The sequence below is a fragment of the Chenopodium quinoa genome, unplaced genomic scaffold (genome assembly GCF_001683475.1).
Source record: "Chenopodium quinoa cultivar QQ74 unplaced genomic scaffold, ASM168347v1, whole genome shotgun sequence".
In the NCBI taxonomy this organism is placed as follows: Eukaryota; Viridiplantae; Streptophyta; class Magnoliopsida; order Caryophyllales; family Amaranthaceae; genus Chenopodium; species Chenopodium quinoa.
The window spans coordinates 555,868-557,563 of NW_018743212.1; the positions used below are offsets into that span (position 1 = coordinate 555,868).

At 40.3% G+C, this 1,696-nt stretch overlaps 1 protein-coding gene across 1 annotated transcript; it reads right to left on the reverse strand.

Moving 5' to 3' along the window:
• Nucleotides 1-595: 595 nt before the first annotated feature.
• LOC110734576 lies at nt 596-1,273 on the reverse strand. The gene has a single exon (XM_021914742.1). The coding sequence runs from the start codon at nt 1,271-1,273 to the stop codon at nt 596-598; it is 678 nt and encodes a 225-aa protein (XP_021770434.1).
• Between the last annotated feature and the right edge of the window lie 423 nt (nt 1,274-1,696).

Genomic DNA, 1,696 nt, shown 5'->3' on the forward strand with positions numbered 1-1,696 from the left:
AAGTCTTTGTGGGACAAATGCACTCTGATTTTGTGAAACCACATCCTTAAGGAAACCCTTTAGTTTATTTGCCATTGTTTTTGATATTATTTTATAAATAACGTTGCAACAACTAATGGGTCTAAAATTCGAAATAAGCTTCGGATCTTTCATTTTCGGGATTAAAACAACACAAGTATTATTAATAGCATTCAAATCCCTTTCCCCTCTCTGCCATCCTTTCACAAAACCAATAATGTCCGGACCAACAATATGCCAGAATTTTGGAAAGAATAAAGCGTGCATAACATTAGGGCCGGGAGCCTTATTTAGGTGCATTTGGAACAAAGCAGCTTTGATTTCCTCTCCGGTTGGTTCTTTATCCAGAACGACATTCATATCTTCTGTTACAACTTGGCCTAGCCCTTCAAGAGCTCCCTGGAAACCAGTAGGAGAGTTGGTTGCAAAAAGGTCAGCAAAATAGGCAGTAATAAGCCTTTCGAGATCAACCCTTTGAGTTTTCCAAACACCCTCATTGTTCATCAAGCCATCGATTCGATTCTAAGCTTTCCTTTGACAAGCTTTGTGATGAAAATATTTTGTGTTTTTATCCCCATCACGTAGCTCGTTTTGCCCTTGCTCTCACGAACCAATAAGATTCTTCTAGTCTTCTCAGATCATTAAGCTCAATGGACAAAGATTGACATCTCTCTAGAGTGGCACCATCCATCTGTCTTTGTTTAAGAACTCGCAATTGCTTCTCGATTTTTTTTGTGGACCCAAATTCAACAGCAACCCAAGAAGCTAGGAATTCCCCACAACGACCAATTTTCTGTGAAATGCTCAGATTGTTACCACCATTCCACCCATCAAGCACAATTTCACCGCATTTATCCTTCGAAAGCCATAAGGGTTCAAATTTGAAGGAGCTCTCATTCGGTCTGTCATCATTCTTCTTTTTTTGTGACGCCATTATTGGGGCATGATAGGATTGATCGATAGGGAAATTTCTCACCATAAAATCTGGGAACAAAGCACACCAACCATCATCCGCAAGGAATCGGTCAAGTCTTTTACGAACATAGGTTGCAATAGAAGTTCCTCTTTCCCAAGTAAAAATACTCCCAGTAAAATCCAAGTCACGGAGGCGGCAATTATCAATGGATGCCTTTAGGGAGTCCATTAACCTCTCACTTCTATGAGCACCCCCTTCTTTCTCCGCATTACTCGTCACCTCATTGAAATCACCGAACATAATACATGGAACATAGCAATTCGCTTTTAGAGAAGTCATTAGTTCCCATGTCTTATGTTTATTTGAAGTCTCGGGCCACCCGTATATGCCAATAGCACACCAATGAGGGGAGTTTTCATCATTAAGCACATTCACAACAACATGGTGCTTTGAGTATCAAAACATTCCCACATCTACATCTTTCCACCAAAAACCCATACCGCTGGACTTCCCAACACTACTAACACAAATCCCATTCGAAAAACCACACCTATTTTTTATTCTCTCAAGTCTTTAATCATCAATCATTGTCTCCATTACAAAGACAATGTTCGGCTTTTCCCTCCAACACATATCTTGGAGGGCTGTAACTATCAATGGGTTGCCGAGCCCATGACAGTTCTAACTTATGATTTTCATTGTTTTTCGAGGGCTTGGGTGTCCCTCTACTTCAAATGTGTTCTTCTCAACTACTTGAATTTG